The 23,975-nt window shown below is 43.8% G+C and overlaps 4 protein-coding genes across 6 annotated transcripts; 3 read left to right on the top strand and 1 right to left on the bottom strand.

Annotated features, from left to right (window-relative positions):
* The first annotated feature begins 5,813 nt into the window (after nucleotides 1-5,813).
* LOC123047001 (F-box/kelch-repeat protein At1g30090) lies at nucleotides 5,814-8,132 on the top strand. Of its 3 annotated transcripts, none has more exons than XM_044470479.1 (2): nucleotides 5,814-6,319; nucleotides 6,725-8,132. In XM_044470479.1, exons 1-2 carry the CDS (start codon nucleotides 5,932-5,934, stop codon nucleotides 7,975-7,977), a joined length of 1,641 nt encoding a protein of 546 aa, XP_044326414.1. In that variant the 5' UTR covers nucleotides 5,814-5,931; the 3' UTR covers nucleotides 7,978-8,132. The 3 variants fall into 3 exon arrangements, with proteins under 3 accessions (XP_044326414.1, XP_044326415.1, XP_044326416.1); XM_044470480.1 differs by having other exon boundaries at nucleotides 6,079-6,319; nucleotides 6,646-8,132; XM_044470481.1 differs by lacking the exon at nucleotides 5,814-6,319 and adding an exon at nucleotides 6,326-6,645.
* A 253-nt stretch (nucleotides 8,133-8,385) lies between these two features.
* LOC123047005 (uncharacterized) lies at nucleotides 8,386-13,588 on the top strand. The gene is made up of 5 exons (XM_044470484.1): nucleotides 8,386-8,841; nucleotides 9,048-9,165; nucleotides 9,311-9,403; nucleotides 9,749-9,952; nucleotides 13,174-13,588. Exons 1-5 carry the CDS (start codon nucleotides 8,549-8,551, stop codon nucleotides 13,444-13,446), a joined length of 981 nt encoding a protein of 326 aa, XP_044326419.1. The 5' UTR covers nucleotides 8,386-8,548; the 3' UTR covers nucleotides 13,447-13,588.
* Nucleotides 13,589-13,733: 145 nt separating this feature from the next.
* Nucleotides 13,734-16,876, bottom strand: LOC123047002 (2-methoxy-6-polyprenyl-1,4-benzoquinol methylase, mitochondrial). The gene is made up of 8 exons (XM_044470482.1): nucleotides 16,590-16,876; nucleotides 16,388-16,514; nucleotides 16,243-16,304; nucleotides 15,390-15,545; nucleotides 15,162-15,306; nucleotides 14,831-14,902; nucleotides 14,305-14,413; nucleotides 13,734-14,018 (listed from the first exon to the last, which is right to left on the bottom strand). The coding sequence occupies exons 1-8, from the start codon at nucleotides 16,714-16,716 to the stop codon at nucleotides 13,917-13,919; spliced, it is 900 nt and encodes a 299-aa protein (XP_044326417.1). The 5' UTR covers nucleotides 16,717-16,876; the 3' UTR covers nucleotides 13,734-13,916.
* Nucleotides 16,877-17,027: 151 nt separating this feature from the next.
* LOC123047004 (protein PELOTA 1) lies at nucleotides 17,028-23,525 on the top strand. The gene is made up of 15 exons (XM_044470483.1): nucleotides 17,028-17,221; nucleotides 17,322-17,404; nucleotides 17,728-17,803; nucleotides 18,331-18,462; nucleotides 18,620-18,665; nucleotides 18,767-18,842; nucleotides 19,533-19,608; nucleotides 19,698-19,730; nucleotides 19,822-19,890; nucleotides 20,746-20,852; nucleotides 21,229-21,301; nucleotides 21,471-21,509; nucleotides 21,912-22,006; nucleotides 22,838-22,944; nucleotides 23,235-23,525. Exons 1-15 carry the CDS (start codon nucleotides 17,171-17,173, stop codon nucleotides 23,306-23,308), a joined length of 1,137 nt encoding a protein of 378 aa, XP_044326418.1. The 5' UTR covers nucleotides 17,028-17,170; the 3' UTR covers nucleotides 23,309-23,525.
* The last annotated feature ends 450 nt before the right edge of the window (nucleotides 23,526-23,975 follow it).

Genomic DNA, 23,975 nt, shown 5'->3' with positions numbered 1-23,975 from the left:
ACTCTGCATGCATCAATTCTGGCACACACTAGGCCAAGCCATAGGTGGTGTACTTGGTGCCATCTACTTGATCTCCTCGACTGTAGTGGCGAACCTCTCAAACACGTTTGCTGCCATGCCAGCTACACCGGCAATGACTGCAATGATTGTGGTGTCAAATGCCTTGCTTTGCATAGTGGTAGTATCAACCTATTCTGTTGATATGTTGCCCACTCGCGATATCCACTTGATCATGTCGCCAAAAATTTGAAGCGTGCAAAGATCGGAAATGAGGGTCACTTCCTTTCTCAGCACACAAGCAAGTTATACCTTTATTTGGCTCCCCTCGTGTCGAATCAATAAATTTGGGTTGAAATAGTACCCTCGAAGACTGTTGCGCCCCCCCCATACTTGTGGGTCATTAATATCCAAAGCAGGAGTAGTGTGAGTCGATCTTGGAGAGCACCAAGGGACTTTTCATCGCTAGCTAGTGATAGGAGTCTCATTTCTTGGTTCATCACCTGCACATTTGAAATAAATCCATGTTATGGTACCCAGGAGATCAGAATAATAAGATGACGAGTAGAATATTATTGAAGTAGATGATTACAACTGGAGTTAGGCGAAATCTATCGAGGGAGAGTTGAAGACAAAATATGAGTTGTAAAATTAAACTTATTGATACGTGCTTGTAATAAATTAGATTGGTATGTAGTGGCAGAGCTAGATTAAACTTTTTGGGGGGCAAAGGCTAATTTCCCCCATCTAAGACCTCCCATAAATAAATTCTTCATTAGTTGGTTTAAACCGGGGGGGGGGGGGGGCATTGGCCCCCTTAGCTAAGTAGCTTGACCTCTACTAGTATGTTGGTATGTCGACACCCTTACCTAAGGACTCCTTCTCTGATGACCTTCTTTTCCTCAACAAAATAACCCACGCTGGGAGTGCCTAGATGGCCACTAGTACAATGGCAACCAGACCCAAAATTATCTTCTTCTTTTTCTTCTCCTTCTTCTTCTTGTCATGTACATACATCTAGACAATATTATTCAAAATGAAAACTTTATATTATAAGAAGTAGTTGTATTCAATATTTCATTGTGCTATCATCTTACCTTTTCATGCGTCTGAGGAGAATGTGCCAAAATTTTGCATTGGCTCACTGTTGAAAACCTTGTAAAGGTGAAACCGGTAGCTGCACCACGGCAAAGCAGACCTCTGACTTGACCATCCGGTCAAACTACTGGCAGACCACAAATCATCGAGACGGTTTCCACACTCCACATGCATCAACTCTGGTACACACTATGCCAAGCCGTACGTAGTACGTTGATCTCCCCGACTGCAGTGGCGAACCTCTAAAACATGTCTACTGCCTTGCCAGCTACACCGGCAATGACTGCAATGATTCTGATGTCAAATGCCTTGCTTTGCATAGTGGTAGTATCAACCTGTTCCGCTTATATGTTGCCCGCTCACGATATCCACTTGATCATGTCGCCAAAAATTTGAAGTGTGCAAAGATCGGAAATGAGGGTAACTTCCTTTTTCAGCACACAAGCAAGTTGTGCCTTTCTTTGGCTCCCCTCGTGTCAAATCAATAAATTTGGGTTGAAATAGTACCCTCGAAGACTGTTGCGACCCGCCATACTTGTGGGTCATCAATATCCAAAGCAGGAGTAGTGTGAGTCGATCTTGGAGAGCGCCAAGGGCCTTTTCATCGCTAGCTAGTGATAGAAGTCTCAGTTCTTGGTTCATCACCTGCACCTTTGAAATAAATCCATGTTATGGTACCCAAGAGATTAGAATAATAAGATGAAGAGTAGAATATTGTCGAGGTAGATGATTACAACTGGAGTGAGGCAAAATCTATCGAGGGAGAGTTGAAGACAAAATATGAGTTGTAAAATTAAACTTATTGATACGTTCTTGTAATAAATTAAATACTTGTATGTAGTGGCAGAGCTAGATGAAATTTGTTGGGGGGCAAAGGCTAATTTCCCCCATCTAAGACCTCCCACAAGTAAATTCTTCATTAATTGGTTTAAAATGGGGGGTGGGGGCATTGGCCCCCTCGGCTAAGTAGCTCGACCTCTACTAGTATGTTGGTATGTTGACACCCTTACCTAAAGACTCCTTCTATGATGACCTTCTTTTCCTCAACAAAATAACCCAGCCGAGGAGTGCCTAGATGACCACTAGTACAACGACAACCACACCCAAAATTATCTTCTTCTTTTTCTTCTCCTTCTTCTTCTTGTCATCTACATACATCCAGACAATATTATTCAAAATGAAAACTTTATATTATAAAAAGTAGCTGTATTCAATATTTCATTGTGCTATTAGCTTACCTTTTCATGCGTTTGAGGAGAATGTGCCAAAATTTTGCATTGGCTCGCCGTTGAAAACCTTGTAAAGGTGAAACTGGTAGCTGCACCACGGAAAAGCAGACCTCTGACCTGACCATCCTGTCAAACTACTGGCAGACCACAAATCATCGAGACGGTTTCCACACTCCACATGCATCAACTCTGGTACACACTATGCCAAGCCATACGCGGTGTACTTGGTGCCATATACGTTGATCTCTCCGACTGCAGTGGCAAACCTCTAAAACATGTTTGCTGTCGTGCCAGCTACACCGGCAATGACTACAATGATTCTGGTGTCAAATGCCTTGCTTTGCATAGTGGTAGTATCAACATGTTCCATTGATATGTTTCCCACTCACGATATCCACTTGATCATGTCACCGGAAATTTGAAGTATGCAAAGATCGCAAATGAGGGTTACTTCCTTTCTTAGCACACAAGCAAGTTGTGCCTTTCTTTGGCTCCCCTCGTGTCGAATCAATAAATTTGTGTTGAAATAGTACCCTCGAAGACTGTTGCGACCCCCCATACTTGTGGGTCATCAATATCCAAAGCAGGAGTAGTGTGAGTCGATCTTGGAGAGCACCAAGGGGCCTTTTCATCACTAGCTAGTGATAGGAGTCTCAATTCTTGGTTCATCACCTTCACATTTGAAATTAATCCATGTTATGGTACCCAAGAGATCAAAATAATAAGATGAAGAGTAGAATATTGTTGAAGTAGATGATTACAACTGGAGTGAGGCAAAATCTATCAGGGGAGAGTTGAAGACAAAATATGAGTTGTAAAATTAAACTTATTGATACGTTCTTATAATAAATTAGATACTAGTATGTAGTGGCAGAGCTAGATGAAATTTGTCGGGGGGCCAAGGCTAATTTCCCCCATCTAAGACCTCCCACAAATAAATTCTTCATTAATTGGTTTAAAATGGGGGGTGGGGGCATTGGCCCCCTCAGCTAAGTAGCTCGACCTCTACTAGTATGTTGGTATGTTGACACCCTTACCTAAAGACTCCTTCTGTGATGACCTTCTTTTCCTCAACAAAATAACCCAGCCGAGGAGTGCCTAGATGACCACTAGTACAACGGCAACCACACCCAAAATTATCTTCTTCTTTTTCTTCTCCTTCTTCTTCTTGTCATCTACATACATCTAGACAATATTATTCAAAATGAAAACTTTATATTATAAGAAGTAGCTGTATTCAATATTTCATTGTGCTATTAGCTTACCTTTTCATGCATTTGAGGAGAATGTGCCAAAATTTTGCATTGGCTCGCCGTTGAAAACCTTGCAAAGGTGAAACTGGTAGCTGCACCACGGCAAAGCAGACCTCTGACCTGACCATCCTGTCAAACTACTGGCAGACCACAAATCATCGAGACGGTTTCCACACTCTACATGCATCAACTATGGTACACACTGCGCCAAGCCGTAGGCGGTGTACTTGGTGCCATCTAACTTGATCTCCTCAATTGCAGTGGTGAACCTCTCAAACATGTTTGCTGCCATGCCAGCTACAACGGCAATGACTGCAATGATTCTGTTGTCAAATGCCTTGCTTTGCACAGTGGTAGTATCAACCTGTTCCATTGAAATGTTACCCACCGGCGATATCCACTTGATCATGTCGCCAAAAATTTGAAGTGTGCAAAGATCGGAAATGATGGGTTACTTCCTTTCTCAGCACCCAAGCAAGTTGTGCCTTTCTTTGGCTCCCCTCTTGTTGAATCAATAAATTTGGGTTGAAATAGTATCCTCGAAGACTGTTGCGACCCCCTATACTTGTGGGTCATCAATATCCAAAACAGGAGCAGTGTGGGTCGATCTTAGAGCACCAAGGGCCTTTTCATCGCTAGCTAGTGATGCGAGTCTCAGTTCTTGGTTCATCACCTGCACATTTAAAATAAATCCATGTTATGGAACCCAAGAGATCAAAATAATAAGATGAAGAGTAGAATATTGTTGAAGTAGATGATTACAACTGAGTGAGGCAAAATCTATCGGGGGAGAGTTGAAGACAAAATATGAGTTGTAAAATTAAACTTATTGATACGTTTTTTAAATAAATTGTATACTACTCCTTCCGTTCCATAATGTAGGACGTTTTTTTTATCCTAATGTAGTGTCAAAAAAGTTCTACATTATGAGACGATGGGAGTAGTTTTCTCTAAAGCCTTGAGTTCAGAACCTTGACTCCGTTTTGACTGTAGCTGTATTTTATGCCTGGGGTAAATTGCGGCAATGACTCTAAGTGTCCTAAGATAGCGATTTTTTTGTCTAGTGTCTTCCTATGCACTAGGTTATTTGGACAATATTTATTTTGGTCTCATTTCTGAAAGACACCGTTTCATCTGCCTAGTTAGTAAGCTCCCAAGAATTGAAGCCCTGAGAGAGCTCGAGTGTTTTTTTTTCAAATGGATCCCATTTGTTAGGGAAAAAAATTATTCGTGAATATATTAAAAGTTCATGAATATTTTTAAGCTTGTGAACAATTTTCAATTTGCTAACTTCATTTCAAAATTATGAACCTTTTTTAAACCTATTTTTTTAAATAATGGGGTTTTCTTTATTTTTTTAGAAAAATCAATATTTTAAATATTTTGTGATCATCTTATGATTTACTGAAGATAGGAAAAAGTAGCCGCCTTATATGAGCTAGAGTGTGGAGCGAGTGAAAAAAACTAAGCGAGCGAGTGAAGCAGGTAGCCAAGTTGAGCGAGCGAGAGCTTAGTGACGGACCCATGTGATGTTATAGCAACAATTGCACGGTTTTAGCATGGAATGTCAGCTTCTACGGTGATTAAAAAAATAAGCCCCCGAGGCCCGAGGGGCCCACACAACAACCACCGGCTGACACCGAGGCCCGAACATGTAACCACAACCACACAGCGATGAACTTCACTCTTCTCTTAGAGCAAATACCGTCTCTAACAACTGTCCATCATGATATACAAATGATAAAAATATCACTAGAACATAATTAAGGCACAATCCAACGCTGATAAAACCACAACGAAACAACCGTCCACAATAATACCCTGCTAGAGAGAGAAATAAACATCCAATCAGTGAAAAACGGTGCAGCGAAGCGGCGCGTTAGCCTCTAGTTCCATCTAATCCCCCGTGGCTATTACAGGGTGGAACAACTCCAATTCTCCTCGCAGAAAAAAAAAAGAAAAAGAAAAAAAGAACAACTCCATTTCACTTGGTTGCGGTTCCTCCAATCAAAGCGGTGTTAGTTAGTTGGACAGTGATTGATTTGTTTGGCTCACCAACCCCCCCTCACCTAACACTCCAAAAAAACAAAAAACTGATTCTAGGTGCAATACAACATCTATCTACTACTCCACTGTACTACGCGATATGTATTGGAGAAAAAGGGGTCTACTTGCCTTGGTAGTATATTCTTCCCCTCATGGATGATGGCTACGTGTAGCCGGCACCAACTATGATTTTCAGTTGGAGCCCCTCACCTCACTCTCACACCGGAGCAAAACAAAGAGAGTTGCATCATCAAACATGCATGCAGGGAGAAAATACACAATAATAAAACAAAATACGGTTAGGCCTTATGTATTTCTTCACTCAACTAGAATGTGATTGTATACTGAGAAAAAGAACAAGAGGGGGTAGGTCGTCCAACGGATGGTGGGACCCGGTCGCCGAACAAGGTGTTGAAAGTGCAGAAGAGAAAGACGGGGAAAGGTTCAGCCCAGCCGCTTTGCTGACCCTCTTGTTTCTGTTTGGGTTCGACCGACGCTGCCTATGTTTTTTGCGGCTAAAAGGAGCAGTATCATCGGCTAGAAAGCAAGCAAGACGGCACGGAGATTTCTGCCTCTCCTCCCGCAGACGTCGCCTCCTTGAACCAGACACGCCACCAGGCAGCAGGAAAGTGAGGCAGGAGAAGGCTCTCCTCCTTGCAGCAGGCATCGGTTCTATTCTATCAGCAAGCAGTTCAGGTTAGTGCCTTCTTTTCTCTTGATTTTCTCGTGGAAGCATCATCGCGATTCACATGTTCTTCCAGGAATTGGAACTTAGATACGTACGTACTAGGTTCTTCTTTCTTGGTGTCCATTTAGCTGAGACTGCCTGCGAATTGGATAGTGCATGCGCGGGCTGAAATGAACTAGGGTTTGGTCAGCTCGCAGTTCTTCCGTGCGTGGGCAACTCTGATTCTGTATCGGCTGTTCTTTTGGGTGGCAATCAGTTCTTCTGTACCATAGAACGAATGGAATGGAATGAATTCTCAAGCGCCTGATCGATTGATTTCCTTTATCCGCATCAGGTTGGCAGGGCGCAAGAAATTTGGGGATTTTCCCCTGTGCAGTCAGTGACAGTGTTCTCCCTTTGTGCTCACCTGACAGAACCAAGAAGATTGGAGACGGGCATGCGCAGGGTTCGAGTCTCGTCCCACCACTCTCCGGTCCACAAGCTGGGCGATTCGAACATGAAGCTGACGCCCAAGTTCCGGCTTGCCGCCGGCACCACCTCATCACCGTCCTCCTCCGAGCTGGAGCAACCTCAACCCCCATGGGAGACGCCGCTCATCCCGGGCCTCCCGGACGACGCGGCGCTCAACTGCCTGCTCCGGCTGCCCGTGGAGGCCCACGGCGCCTGCAGGCTCGTGTGCCGCCGCTGGCGCCACCTCCTGGCCGACAAGGCGCGCTTCTTCACGCAGCGGAGGGCCATGGGCCTCCGCTCGCCGTGGCTCTTCACGCTCGCCTTCCACCGCTGCACGGGCAAGATCCAGTGGAAGGTGCTGGACCTCGACCGCCTCGCCTGGCACGCCATCCCCGGCATGCCCTGCCGGGACCGGGCCTGCCCCCGCGGCTTCGGCTGCATCGCCGTCCCGGGCGACGCCGCCCAGCTGCTCGTCTGCGGCGGGCTCGTCTCCGACATGGACTGCCCGCTGCACCTGGTGCTCAGGTACGACGTCTGCAGGAACCGCTGGGCCGTCATGGCCCGGATGCTCTCGGCGCGGTCCTTCTTCGCCGGCGGCGTCGTCGACGGCCGCGTGTACGTCGCCGGGGGCTACAGCACGGACCAGTTCGAACTGAACTCAGCCGAGGTTCTCGACCCGGCCAACGGCGTGTGGCAACCAATCGCCAGCATGGGCACCAACATGGCCTCCTCTGACTCGGCCGTGATCGGCGGCAGGCTCTACGTCACCGAGGGCTGCGCGTGGCCCTTCTTCTCGTCGCCGAGAGGGCAGGTGTACGACCCCAGGGCCGACCGCTGGGAGGCGATGCCGGCCGGGATGCGCGAGGGGTGGACGGGGCAGAGCGTGGTCATCGACGGGCGGCTGTTCGTCATCTCGGAGTACGAGAGGATGAAGGTGAAGGTGTACGATCCGGAGACGGATTCCTGGGATCCTGTCGACGGGCCTCCCATGCCCGAGCGGATCATGAAGCCTCTGTCCGTGAGCTGCCTGGACAGCAAGATCGTCGTCGTTGGCCGGGGTCTCCATGTGGTGATCGGCCATGTCAAGAAGCAATCCGGCGGCAACAACGGCGGTGGCGGCGGTTCTTGTGACTACTTGGTTCGTTGGCAGGATGTGGAGGTTCCCAGGGCGTTCAGCGATCTGACGCCTTCAAGCAGTCAGATTTTACATGCTTAAAAGTAACTCTGCCTCTAGAATAAAAGCTCTCCTAGTCTGCAAAGCCCTGTTCGATGTCTGTGTATGTTATTACCATTAGACTCTTTGCTGCTGTCATCTTGTATAATCTGCAAATGATGATGTACTTATCAGTGAAGAAACAATTCAAAACTGTACTGTTGTTGTAAGTAGTATAGATGTTTGTGGGTACTGAACCAAACCGAAGACTGATCCGACTTGTTGCTGAATTTCCAACTACTGTAAATTTGTATCCTCGCCTTGGTCAAACAAACTTTTGTACTATTCAGCCTCCATTTGTGCCAGATGATTGGACGAAAAACTGAAATCCTCATCTACCTACTAGTCGAGCAGCGTGTAGGCACTGCCCACCGCAAACGCTAGTCCACAACAGCACAAGAATCCAACCCAAATGCCCTCTTATCTTGTGGCTAACATCAATCCACCAACTGAAACTTGACATTGAAAATAGGCAACTGAACCAATTTCAGACATGCTGCTGCTGATAAAATCCTGAATTTTCACTTGTGAAAACGAAGTTGCCGAGATCGAAGCAGCAGCGCCGCACCCGCCAATGGAGGCGCTCTACCTGCTGGCCTCCCTGGCCACCACCCTCCTCACCTCCGCCCTGCTCTCCCTGCTGCTCCTCCTCCGCCTCCCCTTCGCCCGCCGTCCCGCTCCCGGCGGCGCCGGCGCCGGCGCCGCCCGGCTCTACGAGGGCCGCGTCCGGCACTCGCGCCGGCGGCCGGCGGGGCACGCCTTCGAGTACGCCGTGCGCTACGCCCTCGTGGACCTCGACCTCCTCCCCCTCTCCGGCCACCTCTCCGCCGCCGAAGCCCGCGGCATCGCCTCCACTTCCGGTCCCGTGTAAGCCCCCATTTCTCAACTCCCTGACAAGTTTCGTACTCGTACAACAAATCTCACACCATTTCTTGCAGTAATCTATTGCAAAATCAGATTGCTTGTCGTCTGCAAAACATATTTGTGTTGCAATGGATTTCTTGTGTGTGTGTGTGTGTGTAAATTTTCCTCATTATTTGCACCGAGGTGAGCCAGTTCTTCGTTTGGTGAAGGCGTCTCCTGACGGTACCCAAGAGCGTGGGGTACGAACAGAACCCACTGAGCGTCTACTACTGCTATGACGCAGCTGCAAAAGAACAAGATGAAGACCTCAAGATGTGCATTGCCGAAGTGAGGCCTTTCCTCTCCTCTGTGTTGGATTCCACGTTGATTTGTTTCCTCTGTAGTAGTTGTTAATACTACTCGTTCATTACCTTGTTTTCCCTTTGTTTTTATGTGCATTGTTGACTGTCTAATATTTTACTATCGGTTTCAGGTAACAAATACTCCTTGGGGGGAGAAGGTGATGTTTACCTTCCAACCGGGTTCTGATCTCGTTGCAAAGCCTTTACATGTCAGCCCCTTCATGGTATGTCCTTGGTCAAGATTCAGTATATTATCTTACAGAATATATATACAAGTGTTCATTTGGACAAATGTGGCGTGATGAACCGTGAATTTTTTAGACAAGTTGTGAATTACTTTGTTTGCTCTTTTTCTCAAATGAAACATTTTTGGCTCTATCCTGTTGTGCTCATTGCATAATATTTTTTTGATGGCTGACACCTAATAGTGTTTACTATACAAATTGTATGCAAATTGTCTACTTGGTCTAGTTTCTGATAATTGAACTTGTTATATCTGGTCCCGGATCCACCACCATTAGTCCATTACATAATCTTAGTGGCTTTCCTTTTTGTTGCATGACCTCTAGGATATGCTTGGCAATTGGAGTATTCGTGCTAATGCCCCAGGCGATAATCTATACGTGGCTATTGCGGTTCAGCATCCAACGCTTGGGAACTATTTTACTGCAGCTTTGGATGCCAAGTTAGTTGGTCAGACGAATGACTCGGTTAAGCTAGCAACATTCTTCTGGCTGATGCCTCATAAGGTTGCTGCAGGGATATACTGGGAGGTAACTTTCCTGTGTTCAATGCTCCTGTTCTGGTACCATGCTTATGTTTATAGTTACATTCTCATATAGTATAACGCTATCCTCATACACAGTCCTTCAGATATTTTTAGATCAACTTGCTGGTTACTTTTCATTACTGTGTTGATCATTTGATTCTTGAATTATCTTTCTTGGTTGACCAACTGGACTAATATGTGTAGATTGTAGAGATTAGTTAAGAGTTTTCTTTTGATCTACGACATCTCTGGCATTAAAATATTTGGAAAAACATCGAAGTTTGTAAGAGTATATTCCAATTTTCACCCCATAGTTGAGACTTTGTGACAGCTGTTATCCCATTTGCATAATCTTGCTGTAGTTTATCCCTAACTTTAGATGTTTTGATAGCTTTTACCCCGTTTTGTTATTTACCCACACTTGACAAGGTTGACCTTAGGATGGCGTGGCAGCTATTGACTGGACAACTCGGATATTGTATTCTTTGGAGATGTAACGAATTATGTTAAGTCTCATCAAATTTTATGAAATGGTGTCAAATTTTGTCAAATAGGTGCCGCATCGTGCTGCCCCTGCGCCATGTCAAATATTGCCCCTAATGGATAACATGTCTGAGTTAGTCAGCTGCGACATCATCCTGATATATGGGTCCACCGTGTCAATCTGGAGAAAATAATAAAGTAGGATAAATGCCATCTCATGGTACAACTAAGGGTAAAATGTGGCACGATTTTTTAAATGGGGTAAAAGCCGTCACAACTCAAGGGCTCAAAATCAAGGTAAAATGTGGAATATGCTATTTTTAGGATCTCTATCACTCTATGGTTGGCTTTTTGTTTAAACATTATGTTTTTTTACGAAATGCAGCAGCTCTGCTTTTCATTGCCGTTAAGTTAGGGGAAAATTACACAAGGTTAGTATATGGTGCAAATGGAAAGTAAAGAAGAAAAGCTATACATGAACTAGCAGACTAAACTAAAGGTGGGGAAACTATGGTTGTTCCATCAAAACATGTCTTAGCTCAGGACGTTGGCGCTGGGATTGATTTATGAGAGAAAACCGAAGCATTAGTGCTGTAGCAACTGTTTGGTCCCCTTCAGGCCAGACACTTTCCATTCGTCTATCTCATCAGAGAGAAGCTGCGGCAAACGCAGTCAGTGACTTGGCTTCATTGCGGAAGGCCATGTTGGCATGGCATAATTTTCTCTGATCATCTGCATGCAATCCATTTGGTTTCATGCCTGGGAGGTCGACCATGGAAGCCATTTTCTTGGTACGACAACTTATGGAGAGATATAGGGAGCATAAGAAGGACTTGCATATGGTGTTCATTGACTTGGAGAAGGCCTATGATAAGATACCGCGGAATGTCATGTGGTGGGCCTTGGAGAAACACAAAGTCCCAGCAAAGTACATTACCCTCATCAAGGACATGTACAATAATGTTGTGACAAGTGTTCGAACAAGTGATGTCGACACCGATGACTTCCCGATTAAGATAGGACTGCATCAGGGGTCAGCTTTGAGCCCTTATCTTTTTGCATTGGTGATGGATGAGGTCACAAGGGGTATACAAGGAGATATCCCATGGTGTATGCTCTTTGCGGATGATGTGGTGCTAGTTGACGATAGTCGGACGGGGGTAAATAGGAAGTTAGAGTTATGGAGACAAACCTTGGAATCGAAAGGGTTTAGGCTTAGTAGAACTAAAACCGAGTACATGATGTGCGGTTTCAGTACTACTAGCTGTGAGGAGGAGGAGGCTAGCCTTGATGGCCAGGTGGTACCTCGGAAGGACACCTTTCGGTATTTGGGGTCAATGTTGCAGGAGGATGGGGGTATTGATGAAGATGTGAACCATCGAATCAAAGCCGGATGGATGAAGTGGCGCCAAGCTTCTGGCATTCTCTGTGACAAGAGAGTGCCACAAAAGGTAAAAGGCAAGTTCTACAGGACGGCGGTTCGACCCGCAATGTTGTATGGCGCGGAGTGTTGGCCGACTAAAAGGCGACATGTTCAACAGTTAGGTGTGGCGGAGATGCGTATGTTGAGATGGATGTGTGGCCACACGAGGAAGGATCGAGTCCGGAATGATGATATACGAGATAGAGTTGGGGTAGCACCAATTGAGGAGAAGCTTGTCCAACATCGTTTGAGATGGTTTGGGCATATTCAGCGCAGGCCTCCAGAAGCTCCAGTGCATAGCGGACGGCTAAAGCGTGCGGAGAATGTCAAGAGAGGGCGGGGTCGACCGATTTTGACATGGGAGGAGTCCGTTAAGAGAGACCTGAAGGATTGGAGTATCGACAAAGAGCTAGCTATGGACAGGGGTGCGTGGAAGCTTGCTATCCATGTGCCAGAGCCATGAGTTGGTTGCAAGATCTTATGGGTTTCACCTCTAGCCTACCCCAATTTGTTTGGGACTAAAGGCTTTGTTGTTGTTTGTTGTTGTTATCTGCATGCAATCCATTATTGATTGTCCTTTACGACAGGATGAGTCAACTTAAAATCACAAAATTGACATGATGCACGCATTTCAAACACAGAATTCAGTAACATGAACTTTTACAAGTTCAGAAGACTTTTCTTCTGGAAATCGTTCTAAACAAGTAAGCATTGCTCAAGAAATAGCTGATGTTGGGAATTGCTATTGTTACAGAAGTTCGAGTGAACATCTTGACTCTGTTATCAGTTTCATCGCGAAATTAAATTGGGAGCTCCTTAATTTGAAAAGGAGGTTGAAGTAAACATTGGTATTTCATATCTTCCGTCTCAGATTTTGAAGTTGCAGGGCACATGATATCTTTAATACTTGACCTAGAACTATGATCAAACAACTGACAGTTGTAAATTTGAAACGACTGTACTACTCGACACCAAGATGGTCCAAGTAATTTGGCAGATGCACCCTTGAAGAGTATGCTGGTTGTTGCTTGGAGCATCATAAATCTAGATAGTTCTGACTGTCACTAAAATTAGGAGATAGCTTGTTTCATATCCTGAACAAACATTTTTCTCTATGTTTCACAGTGCATTTTGCGTGTATACATGCATTTGCGGCCCTTGATCTTAAGTAGGGTTAGAATGAATTGTCTATTCAGCATAGCTTTGAATCATCTCTTTAAAATGCTTCAGTCAGTCGATTGTTACTGGACATAGTTTACGCCTTTTGAGGTTAAGCAAGCTCATGTAATCTTTGTTGGTGTTCCTCTGCTCCTCTTCAGGCCTTCAGGCTTTGGTTGAAGAATGTGAGATTCCTAGACCATCCGAGGTACCTGAGCGGGAGCTACAGGTCCGAAGCTCTGAAGCGCGACCTTGAGATCCGTTCCTCCTGCAGCTTCCTGCATCAGAAACCGAGAGAGAGCATTGGAAGAAGCGGCACAGCAACGACCGATGAAACAGCAGAGAACTCAAACCATCAGAATTACAAAGATGGCGGAGGGAGCATCGGGGCGAGGTGGTGCGTCTGGAGGGATGCTCAATGGCCATGGTGCTGATGGTAACACCAACAGGGAGAAATCATTTATAGTAGATGAGATTATTTTTTGAAATGCTCCAAGCTATGTATGATTGAATCAAAGCTATTTTGTTTTCTGGGGTTTCTGAGATCAATGGAAAGACACATTGTTTTTCTCTTTCCATATTTATCTGTCAGGATTTTTATGATTTCCTCCCTACGTTTTGGTGTTGTGTGATCTTTGCTCTCCCCCAGACGACAAATTTACTCGATAGCAAGTTCAAAGATATAGGTATAGCACAAACTATATATAGAGAGACCAAATTGTGAAAAAACAAGACCACTGTGCAGATCATCGTCTGTCCTTATTTTGAATTACATAAACAGGAATAATAGTTACATGATTTTTTTTTAACAAAGACAATGGTAAATTGTTAGCCCCAAATGCCTGATTCAGATCAACCACTACCCATGGAAGCGTCTGTCGGCCGTGCTGCTATTTGACCTATACTACAGTTTCACTCCAGAGTGGATGGCAACTACACCACCCACCAGATTTTCATATTCGACCGCCTCAAATCCAGCTTCCTGGATCATCTGAGCAAACTTTTCCTGGAAAGTATAAGTAGTTTGATCAGCAGACATGCGAAACATATACAGACACATGAAATGCTTGAAAAGTCTTGTAATCTTGCATCCTTCAGCTTTATATCTTTTGCTGTGATAGGAACAGTCAATGTCAATACTGTTTTACAAGGTACTAATTACTCCTAGATATTCTAGAGGTTTGACATATTCTAGATGTTTGACATATGGTAGAAATCACTAAAAAGCAAGAAGTTTAGAAGAAACCAGTCAGCTCAGTAACAGGAAATGCTTTAGAAATGCCGATCTTCACCTGTTTTGGAAACCGACGAATGCTCTCGACCAAGTATTGGTACGACTGCCTATCACCAGCAACTAGCTCTCCCACAGCCGGAATCACAGAAAACGAATAGACGTCGTAACTGGAGGAAAAAATGGATTAGTGAACTTCCAAAAGTTCAGAGCGAAATAATCAAAACAGTAGAACATTACTTTCCACAAAGCACTCGGAGGATTTTTTTGGAATGATGAGACAACACTATAATTGAAGCAATAAACAAAAAAAGGGTCATTTTCTATTTGTACCAAATAAACGACAACAAGAAACATGAGCCTATGTAGGGCAACTTCCGGCGATGTTTAACACATAGCCGCATAGGCTGCTAACAGATTATAACTTTGTTGCAGTGCTTAGTGCAAATGCTGAAAATGAACAGTGCAGTTGCTGACAATTAATTGTATGTCTGGCATCTGTTTGTTTAATTTTAACAGAATGTTCAAGACATTTCTCATACAAATTTATCCTACAATGCTGGCATACTTGACTAAAGAAACCTTACATGTCTTTAAAAATTGGAACATCCACATGGCTCAACTCCAAGCACAGGAACCTTCCTCCTTTCTTTAGAATTCTGAAACACATAAATCCATGTGAAACTGATTAGATGCAAAGAACAGAAACCAGTCAGATTTCCTACAGACAGAAATCTCCTTGAAAACAACATTCAATCGAAACTTGCCAACCGTTTATAAGTTTGAAAAATCAAAATCAAATACAAATATTTTAACAGATGGATGCATCTAATTTCCAGTGTAGTAGAAACTTCAGGAGATTAAAAATGAGACTGGGGTAAGATTTGTTAGTTGGTTCAGGATTTTTGTGTGGCCCACCTGTAAGCTTCCGATAGAGCTTTCTCAATGTGTGTAACATTTCTGATCCCGAATGCAATAGTATAGCCATCCATAGACCCATCCTCAAAAGAAAGAGCTTCTGCATCTCCCTGTACCCAACTAAGGCACTGCTCTTCATTGTAGCCTGAAATAAGAATAAACTGTCGGACAACAGAACAACATTTGAAATTAAGGTGGCATGATGAAATGAGTTTCATGAACCACAACCTTTTTCAGCAGCACGCTTCTTTCCAACTTCTAGCATATTTGGATTAATGTCGCAAACATAAATGTGAGTGTCTTCTTCCATATCAGTAAGAGTACCCTGCGTAGCTCTGTGGCTCACACTCTTAATTCTTTCCACCACACGGAATGCAACATCCCCTGGAGTTGACATAGAAGAGATGCCAGGCACATTATTTCAAATTTCATAACGAGTGCTGAAGAGAATTGACAATGATATTGGTGCAGAAACTTCTTAGCAGCATAACATGTCAAAATGAAGCCGTTCATAAATAAAAAGATACAGTGGCAACAGGAAGACAAGGTGTACACTGTACAATTAATCTAGAACAAGGCTACAATAAGCTGAGCATAATTTTTAGAACAAAGAAGAGGTCCTTAGTTAAATGTATCACTTCATAGATAATGCATGTGCTCCTCTATCTGCCAATTTGGAGAGGAAATATAGACACTGAATCTTGCATTACCACATGGAGGGAGGCAGAACAGGAATTTAAATACTTATTGTGTTAACGATCAACATTAGTACATAAATTATGACAGAGAATGAATGAGGAGTCCATCACAGACTAACATAGAGATATCATTAGCAACAGGAAATGCATAATTCTTATGTTAGGGAAAGGATGAACATGGGAACAATGCTGAGAAATCAGTGTGAAGTTTATGTGAGGCAAGCCATTGGCCAGAATATATCATTTGGGAGACATCTGATCCCACTAAATTCGTTTGTGACTGTCTGTGTTGTCCTAATTGTGTCAATCTGATGACTATCATCTTATATTCTGAATGAGGGTATAGTAGAAGGACACCCCTGTTAACTGGAGTACTATTATACCTGTCCCACCGGCCACGTCGAGGTGCTTCATCCCAGGAAAAGGATTCAGCTTTGAGATCAGCCTGGAAAAGAGGTCACAAGAATCCGCTAAGAACAAGGAATCCCCGTATATTACGAAGTAATGGACTGAGCTCCACTAGCTAACCTGTCCTTCCAGAGCCTGTGCAGGCCAGCGCTCATGAGGTCATTCATGACGTCGTAGCTGGAGGCGACGCTGCTGAAGACGTTGCCGACCAGCTTGCTCTTCTCGTCCTCGCGCACCTGCTTGAATCCTGACGAGGAACGAGACCGTGAGCAGCAAGCAGGCCACGGGAGAGGTGGCGACGAGGAAGGGGGGCGGGGCGTACCGAAGCTGGTGGCGTGGGCGTGGAGGAAGGCCGCGTGGCTGGCGGTGCCGGCCGCCGGGAGGAGGTGGCCGTGGCGGCGGCGGAGGCTGGAGGACGCCAGCCTCGCGGCGGCCGCCCGCAGAGCCATGTCCTTCCTTCCTCGGCGGGGCGAGATGACCGGAGTAGCAGACAGCCGTCGGCGGGGGTGTGGGGGGAGAAGGGAGCACCGGCGGCGACGGCGGTGCGTGCGGAGATGCGAGCGACACGGCGACCAGGGGGAGAGAGGGAGAGGGGGCCTGTGCTGTTCTCTCGGCTTGTTGGGCCGCGTTTTCTTTTTCTGTGGACTTGTTGGGCTGCGTTGCTTTCCGCAAGCCTTTGTCGGCCTTGCAGTCGCGGGCCGCATCTCCCCTCGTGCCGCCCAAGGCCCAAGCGGTGTAGCACACGGAATCTCGAGGATTCCTAAACCGAGGAGGAAAAAAAATAGAGCAGGTTAATTACCCTCGCCGCCGCGAATCCTCTCCCCTCCACTCGCCGCCGTCCCCGACAGCAAGAATCGCCTAGCGAAAATCCTTGCGGCTCGGATTCCGGCGGCCGCCGCCGCGATGAAGCTCGTCCACCGCAACCTCACCCGCAACGGGCCCGGCTCCGCCAAGGTCCCCTCTCCCCTCTTCCGTCCCCTCTCGGCGCGCTCTGTTTGACCGGGTGGGGCTCTGTTGGCGTGGCTGCTGACTAGCTCGCTCATGTGTTGCGCAGCTGCTGCCGGAGGAGGAGGACGACCTGTGGCACGCGTACAATCTCATCGCCGTAGGGGACAGCCTCCAGGCCGTCACTGTCCGGTGAGTTCTCCTTTTGCATCGTGGTGCTTGTTTTACTTTTTCATTGCGAACGGAAGCAGAGTTAGGGTAGGTTCCTACATGGGAGACATGGTTTGCCAGGTGAAGAAAAGAAAAAAGGTTGAGCTGGCTATGATGGGTATTTCTCAGCTCTTGGCTATGGTTCTGGGGGGTTGTAGACCATCCCTGTGATAACTTGTTTCTCCTTCATGATAGTATGGTTGTGACAAGTTCAAGCCTCTGCCCAAGGGCCTTCTAGTTATCTGGTATACCATGGAAACTCATAATCCCCTCGAAATTGATCATCTTCTTCTGTTTGTTTTCAGGAAAGTTCTGAGAGATTCTGCTTCGGGAGGACGTGATGCGGAGCGCGTGAAGCTAAAGTTGGAGATTGTAGTTGAGGTGATACCATTTGTCTATTTGCATCGAGTGGCTTTGTTTAGTTAGTGGTTCTAGCTGTAACCATTTTGGCTTCCATCATCGTCGTTATGACCGCGTACTTTATGACATCACAGATGGAAAGTGGTAGGGGATTAGCAAACTGGCTGCAAAAGCTTAGAGTTATTACTGATTCTAGATCATATCTGTCGGATATGCACTGGAAAGGCTCAAGTAATACGTGACCTGAAAATTAGAGAAGGGATGCAATGGTGTAGGTCTTATACACATGTTGCTGCCACTGCGTTAGAATAATAACGTAGCGCTTTCCTTGCAAAAAAAAAGCGTTGTATAATGGGCACCTAATGAAGCATCATGACTTGTGAACTCGAAAATACATTGAGCAGAGGTAATAAGTCACCATGCCTAGGAATTACCACCTTATACATCGCTTTTCTTTGTTTTGTTTATTGTTCTTTCCAATGCTATAAAAAACAAAATTATATGCTTTTCTAATTTGATAATGACACGATTCTTTATCTTGGGCATAGTCTGTAGATTATGACAAGGAAGGGAACGTTTTGCGCGTCCGTGGCAAAAATATTACTGAGAATGATCACGTGAAGATTGGCCAGTTTCATACTTTAGAACTTGAGCTGAAGAGACCTTTTGTTCTACGAAAGGTATGCCCAAAAGTTATTTTAAGCTATTGCCTGTTTACTCTGTGGACTACCATATTGGTTACAATTTATGATAAGTACCCTTGGCTTAAACTTGTAATCAGTTTTAATTTTGGACATGGCTCTGAAAATCTAAATGATACTCTTTCTACTTGTGTAGGAATATTGGGATTGGTTAGCACTTGATACCATCCAACAAGCATGTGGTATGTGATTTATCTTTGACAGATATTACAGCCTTTATCATTATCTGCTTCACGAAAGAAAAAAGACAGTATTTTAATTGTGTGCACTTAAACCTCTTCAGATCCTACTGCAAGTGCTGATCTAGCAGTTATTCTTATGCAAGAAGGACTTGCCCACTTATTCCTTATTGGGAGAAGGTACCCAAAACCATTTTTCACTCGCTGAACATAATATTTCATTGTTTTCTCTTCTTGAATTGCTTTAAATAATTAGATCCCATGCAAGTCTTGCTAAATATGATTATTTCATACAATAACCTTACAATAAGCTTGTCTGATTCTCTCATGATAAGCATACCTCATGAAGTTACATTGACCTTTGCACCCTTTTGATGAGGTTCTATTATCCAAGTGACCATTACCTTAAAAGTTGACTTTTCGTTTTGTGAATGCGTGTGTGGTGGTGGTGGTGGTGGTGGTGGTGGTGGGGGGGGGGTAGTATTTCCAGGGACAAATCCAACAACAACAACAAAGCCTCAGTTCCAAACAAGGTTGGGGTAGACTAGAGTTGAAACCATCTCAGACGATGTTGGACAAGAATCCATAACTATTAAATATGTAATGGAAAAGAATAATCTTGTGATGGTACCGATTTTGAACTAGAATGTCAGATAGTGCTAAAAGTTTCATGAGTATTTTCATTCAATATTCACGCACCCTGTGCAGTTACACAGGAACAACAGATTTGTCTATGGTCTCCCCTAAATATGAACATCCAGTGGTCATATAGATTCTGGCATGTTCTTACTATTGCTTCCCTAGTCCTTGATTGGCTTTAGTTGTTTCTGTCTTTTCATTCAACTTACTAGCCATGACTGTTTTAAACAGCATAACAGCAACAAGGTCACGTATTGAAACCTCGATTCCTAGGAAACATGGACCTGCCATTGCTGGTTACGAGTCGGTACGTTAACTATTCTATAAGATAATGTGGATTTTCTTTGTCTTATCTATTTGTTACTGAGTTGGCAGCCTTTTTTTTTTCCTATGCAGGCTCTCAAGAAGTTCTTTGAGCATGTTTTGCAAGTAAGCACATAATAATCTGTTCAAAGTTCACAAGAAATGAGAATGTTTATAAATGATTTTTTTTGTAACACATTACATTGCTTGTCTGCAGGCCTTGCTGAAGCACATTGATTTTGAAGTGGTCCAGTGTGTTGTAATTGCAAGCCCAGGTTTTACTAAGGTAATCACATACCTAGAGGAAAAATATATATTATTATAATACCTTCTTTATAAGGGTCACCAGTCTGTGAAAACATCTTAAACAATGTTTTTTGAAGAACGATAAATGTACCTGTCATGTGATGTTAAATCAATTTCTGAGTCGATCTTGATAGGGAAAATAGAAACCATTCAGTTAATGTTAATAACCTATCAAATAGTAAAATAAACCATGCTTCATGAAAAAGGTCTCGGGCTTATATGTTGCTCTGGTCGTATCATATGTCAGCACTGGTTCATTGTTTATAAGGTGGTAACGCGACCTAAGGCAAGCACCAACCACCCTGATGCCTAAGCACCTAAAGCGGGCATAGTTGTAAGGCGCTGCCAGGGCACCTTGGCTCCGAAGCGCCGCTTAAGCATGCAAGACGGGACGCCTTATAAACAATATGTTGTGCAGCTATATTCTATGTCTCGAGGGACTACCCAAAGCCTGATGTTTCCATTCCCTAATTTTGTTTCCAACTTGAGTTGGTAAGTACTGTACTAACATCCACCGTCCACGTATGGTTTACCATCACTCGTTGTCCTGTTTTAATGGGTAACTAGGGAGTTTGCTGAGTACATACAGTTTAAAATTTATGTACCAGTGTAGTATGGTCAAATTATCATGGTTTTGGCTGCCCCTGGCAATATAGTCAATTGCATCATTGCATGTTACTTTTGCCATCTACACTTGTTTCCAACTTGAAACATGTGCTGCTGTCTACTTCCATTTTGGTCCATCTATTGCTACTTGCATAAGTTAAACCCTCCATATCTTCATGAAAATAATAAATTCCTATTCTTTTTTCTTCTCCTTTTATCTTAATTACAGGATCAGTTTCGTGATTACATGCATCTTGAAGCTGCACGGCGAGACTTGAGAGTAATAATTGAGAACAAATCACGCATTATTCTTGCACATGCACCTTCAGGCTACAAGTGAGTTCTATATTTGCTCATTCAATTGATTCTGTGTACTCCTCGACCTGTTTTGGCCGTCTATCTTTCCCCTTTTATTTAAGCTAGAACAGGGTAATACTTGGAGATTTAGGTTCTGCTTCTAAAATTCTGAATAATCTGTTCGAAACTTGTTTATGTGGTACTACTAAGTACTAACATGCCTATCCGGCTGATACAAGTGATTCATTTGCCTGTGACCAGTTGTATGGTCATTCTGGAATACTCTAATTCTCTACTGAGCTATATATTTGCTAAATGAGTGGTTGGTTTATGTATTTCCTGGTCCTCTATTTTCTCTTTGCTCTCTGTTTTCTTTGATCCTAATGTTGCTGTTGATTATTGTTATTTGGTATAGGCATAGTTTGAAGGAAGTTTTGGACACCCCAGGTGTGATGTCACTGATAAAAGATACAAAAGCGGCACAGGAGGTAAGTCTGATTTAGGACTCCCCGTTGTCAATATATCCTGTAACTTACACGTATGATTCCTCTGAAAAAAATTCCATATCTTGATTAACTACACATGCCAGACACTTTCAAAACAGATTCTAAGTGCAGCTGCTCAGATCTTGTCTTGTATTTCTATTGTAATTTGCAGGTGCAAGCTTTGAAGGAATTCTTCGCTATGCTTACTAATGTAAGCCTCTTGAACAAGCGAACTTGTAACTGATGGCTTTTGACATGTTCAGTACTCCCTCCGTTCCTAAATTAAGTCTTTTTAGAGATTCCAATGCGGACTACAAACGGAGCAAATGAGTGAATCTACATTCTAAAATATGTCTATATATATCCGTATGTAGTTCGTATTGGAATCTCTAAAAAGACTTATATTTAGGAACGGAGGGAGTACTATTTAACTTATCTAATATATGTTGCTACTGCTTAGATGTTGACCATGTATACATATACATACACACTTGTATTTTAGATCAGAAGAACAGTTACAGTACTGATTTTATGTGTCTATGACTTGCAACCGTTGATTCTGCTTAGTTCAAGCATATCTGATTAGACTTCAATGTTTGCTGCTTAATTGCAGGACTCAGCCCGAGCGTGTTATGGACCTAAGCACGTTGAGGTCGCACATGAACGTCTTGCAATACAAACTCTTCTGATGACAGATACTTTGTTTCGGTAAGTCATGTTTATGGAATTGATTATACTGTTATTTCTTGTGCATATGTTCTGTTTGAAAAATGTGGTTGGTTTGGTATTAGAACAAGTGGAGAACTACAGCCACAAAAAACTTGACAAAGAAGTCTCAATGCAACTAAACTGTGCAATGTGGCCATTGCGGTAGGTTAGTTAAGCTTGCTTGCCTACCTGCAATGGATGAATGGTGTGGCTCACCAGGAAACATTAGATTAATGAAATACTTGGGTTTTGCGAATTCTCAAATATTGGTTCGGTATAATTTCCACTCCTTATTGTTCATCATGGCATGAACGAGCACTTGATACCAAGAGAATTATTGTAGCAACTACTACTATGTGTTCTAACTAATGAGTACTACAAACTTTATTTTTGAAAGGTCACAAGCAGAAACTTAGGTCAAGTTATTGCTTTATATGTAGCCTGCTTTGTTCAGTTGAAATACGCTTGTAACATGAGCTGGTTGCTGATCACTACTCTTGATTTTGAAGATGCTATTGATTGTGAATCCATATTAGGCTATTTACACATAGGAATGGAATCGAAAATTTTCTGGAAGAAAAAATAGGAGGCTTCCCTTTCAATAGTTCATTTTGTTAGTCTGGGCATATCAATAATTCACTTTTGTTAGTCTGGGCATTAGCAACGGAGGTCCCCCATATTTGATGAGTGGCTTCAAGCCGAATATCTGTATGGACATGCGCTTCCTATGCATCTAATATGACCTGAAAAATTGAAACAGAAGTTCATGAGTCGCAATTTGCCTGTACAGTCTTGCTGTTTATTTATTCTCCTTCTGCTTCCCCCTTGTAGGAACACGGACATCGCTAGCAGGAGAAAGTATGTGAACTTGGTTGAGTCAGTCAAGAAATATGGTGGTACAGTGCACATATTTTCTTCGATGCATGTCTCCGGCGACCGTGAGTATACTGGCACTATTTCGAACTTGCACACCTTGTGCATAATTGCTTATTTCACACTACAATCAATGGAAAAATATTGAAATGCAACAAAGTGTCACGCCGTTGGTAATGTTGCAAAGAGAATTTTTTTTTTGCGCATGGCAAAGAGAATTAACAATGAATTAAATATAGTTATAGTTACATGCTATGGCAAAAAAAATAATTGAAGCAAGAAGGAATTTCTTTATTACGTTGCATCTTTTCTGCGTTCTGAGATTGCATTTTTCTCTGCTGATGTGTTTGAACAGAATTGGCTCAGTTGACAGGAATAGCAGCAATACTTCGTTTCCCCCTGCCAGATTTGGAGGACATCGAGATGTGATTAGTCCAGACCTCCGGAGCTGCCTAACATTTGTTGTACCAACCTGTTAACCTATAGCTGATCAAGTGTAATAATAATATAACAGTTGGTTCTATTTAGGTAGCAACAGAAAGAAATTCTGATGACATTTTAATATATCCTTGTTGTAAATGGTTAGCTATGCCACATCTATTGGTTATTCTTGACTTAATAATAAGGGCCCTCTCCATTTTTTTTCCTTGAGATGTGGATGCTGAGGTACACAGGTCGGCCAGGGCTGCGACTTCTCTAGCTTCATGTCGACATATCTCGCTGTGTAACCACCCTCGTTAAATGTGTGTTCTGTAGACATTTACTGGATAAAGGTTGGTCGTTCTCTGGAAAACTTGTGGCCGCTTTCTGGAAAACTTCGCCGCCTCTACCTGGTAGGAACCGGATCCCTACCAGGGCGTGGCCTTAGGTTGTACGGGTGGAAGGAGGGATGACGTGGAAGAAGGTGTGGTCGCCGGCGGGGCACCGTCGTTGCGTGCGGGCGCGCGAGAGAGAGAGAGAGCGTAGGGGCGGCAGCTAGGGTTAGGTCTCCCGACTTCCTAAGGAAGCCGAGCAAATATGATTGCTTTTTGCTTAATTCCAAAACGGGTCCTTACACGAGTTTATATAATCCTCCTAATAAGATAATTGGGCTAAG

The sequence above is a fragment of the Triticum aestivum genome, chromosome 2B, assembly GCF_018294505.1.
Source record: "Triticum aestivum cultivar Chinese Spring chromosome 2B, IWGSC CS RefSeq v2.1, whole genome shotgun sequence".
Lineage (NCBI taxonomy): Eukaryota > Viridiplantae > Streptophyta > Magnoliopsida > Poales > Poaceae > Triticum > Triticum aestivum.
This window is presented reverse-complemented; position numbering and strand designations above follow the sequence as displayed.